General features: G+C 38.8%; 1 protein-coding gene across 2 annotated transcripts in view; it reads left to right on the top strand.

Annotated features, from left to right (window-relative positions):
* The window catches only part of LOC135091298 (monoglyceride lipase-like), a 27,890-nt gene that overhangs the window by 25,345 nt on the left and 45 nt on the right, over window positions 1–2,500 (top strand). For both annotated transcript variants that reach the window (XM_063988800.1, XM_063988799.1), the window contains one exon: window positions 470–2,500. This exon is cut by the window's right edge and continues 45 nt beyond it. In XM_063988800.1, coding sequence (XP_063844870.1) covers window positions 470–586 — 117 coding nt within the window. In that variant the 3' untranslated portion in view covers window positions 587–2,500. The remainder of the gene's footprint in view (window positions 1–469) is intronic.

Below are 2,500 nucleotides of genomic sequence, written 5' to 3'. Positions count from 1 at the left end.
TCAATGTGTGTGTGTGTGTGTGTGTGTGTGTGTGTGTGTGTGTGTGTGTGTGTGTTTTTCATCTGTCGTGTCACTGTTACTTGTCCAGTCTCGTTTCCCTGTCACTGTTTACCTGTATCCCTCCAATCTTTGTCTGTCTGTCTGTCTGTCTGTCTGTCCTTTTTTATTATCTTATTTTTTCTGTTCTTTCCTCTTTTATCTATCATTGCTTATCTGTTTCATCTTGTTTATCTATTTTATGTGTTTACCAGTCTGTTTTCTTACTGTTCTTGTTTATCTTTGCATCCCTTCTCGTTGACGTTTCTTTTCTTCGTATATTCTAATTATCTTATATTGTCTTGTGCTGTGATGTTCCTTTGTTCGTAATTTTCTTATTGTTTATTTTTCATGTTCGTAAATTTCTGTGTTCTTGTGTTCTCACGTTCCTTCGTTATGGTGTTGTAATCTTGTGATGTTCCCGCGTCTCCAGGTGTTTCCCGCTGCCTCCCACAACCTTTACCTAGAGGTGCCAGACGTGCGGCTCCAGGCTCTGCAGGACACGGTGGAGTGGATCACTGCACGCCTGCCTGACTCCAACACAAAGTAACTCCACCCGTCCCTACCAATCCACTTCCCTACTCCACCTCTTCCCATCCACTACCACAAGTAACTACTCCACCACCCCCAGCACAAGTAATTCCACGTCTCCACTACTACTCCACCAATCCACCAGTCCACCAGTCCCAGCTACAAGTCCTCCACTCCACAGCCACGACCTTCACTTCTCCACCAGTACTTGCTAGTTTCCTTGTCTCCACTACCTCATATAGTCTCCTCCTCCTCCTCCTCCTCCTCCTCCTCCTCCTCCACGTGACCTTCACAACTAGCAGCAATAGTACTAAAAGCAGCAACAGCAGTAGTAATAGTAGCAATACCACCACCATCACCACCACCAACACCACCACCACCAGCAACAACAACAACAATAACAACAACAATCACTACCACCACCACCACCACCACCACCATAACCTTCACACACACACACACACACACACACCTAGGCACTAATAAACCTTCCCAAGACAACTAAAGCAAACATACAAACAAACAAACAAACAAAAGATAACAAGTAATTCTAGAAACACGACACAATAAATAAATAGATAAATAATCGATGTATTGAAGTGTAATTTTGTGTAATTCTTTTGTAATTACTATGTACCTTTGATTTGTGTGTGTGTGTGTGTGTGTGTGTGTGTGTGTGTGTGTGTACATTATTATTATTATTATTATTATTATTATTATTATTATTATTATTATTATTATTATTATTAGAGTTGAGGTTACATACATATATAATGTATATAATTATATATAACCTGTAATTCAAATGGCATTTAGAGAGAGAGAGAGAGAGAGAGAGAGAGAGAGAGAGAGAGAGAGAGAGAGAGAGAGAGAGTACAAAAACCAATAAGTAATTTCCTGTCTTCCTCTCACCTTTCTGTACTTACATAGGTAAACCTCCTCCTCCTCCTCCTCCTCCTCCTCCTCCTCCTCCTCCTCCTCCTCCTCCTCCTCCTCCTGCTGCTCCCCCTCCTCCTCCTCCTACTTTCGTAACCTTTTTTTCTAAACTCATCTTATAGTTTCCTACTCTCTCTCTCTCTCTCTCTCTCTCTCTCTCTCTCTCTCTCTCTCTCTCTCTCTCTCTCTCGTCATGTAAATAAAAAAATGTACATTGTCGTTTTTTTTTCTCTTTTTTTCATGTAAGATTTTCACAAACATTTTTTTCGCCCTCTCACTGTATCTTTCTTTCTTTCTTTCTCTCTTTCTCTCTCCCTCTTTCTTTTTCATCCTGTCGGTTTCTCCTGAAGCGAGAAACTAGTGTGCGTGTGTTTTTTCATCCGTTTTCTTTAAGTCCCCCCTCTCTCTTATGGTATTATAGAAAACGTGACATGTGAGGTTGTGTATTGTATTCACTGGTGTATATAGAGATCAGAGAGAGAGAGAGAGAGAGAGAGAGAGAGAGAGAGAGAGAGAGAGAGAATGATAACATAAGGAAGAGAGAGAGAGAGAGAGAAAGGAGAGAGAGTGTGTGTGTGTGTGTGTGTGTGTGTGTGTGTGTGTGTGTGTACTGTACATCAACTTTCGGAGAACGTACGATTGCAAAACTGTAAGAACTCTATATGAATGATTACAAAACTAACTTTACTAACCATTTGTCATTTATTTATTTATTTATTTATTTATTTATTTATTTTTTGTGTGCGTTAATAGAGCAGACCTCATTTTCATATGTTTATAAATTTTCGGATAAATGCAGCCAATTGAGCAACACTGGTTACTTCCGGCTGTCAGTCAAATGAGATTCCAATAATAACAATATGAATCATTTACTATAAGTCCTCAGGAAAAAAAAATCGACTTTGAAGTTATTATTATTATTATTATTATTATTATTATTATTATTATTATTATTATTATTATTGTTGTTGTTGTTGTTCTTATTACTATCATTTGG

Source organism: Scylla paramamosain, chromosome 37 (assembly GCF_035594125.1).
Source record: "Scylla paramamosain isolate STU-SP2022 chromosome 37, ASM3559412v1, whole genome shotgun sequence".
Classification (NCBI taxonomy): domain Eukaryota; kingdom Metazoa; phylum Arthropoda; class Malacostraca; order Decapoda; family Portunidae; genus Scylla; species Scylla paramamosain.
This window is presented reverse-complemented; position numbering and strand designations above follow the sequence as displayed.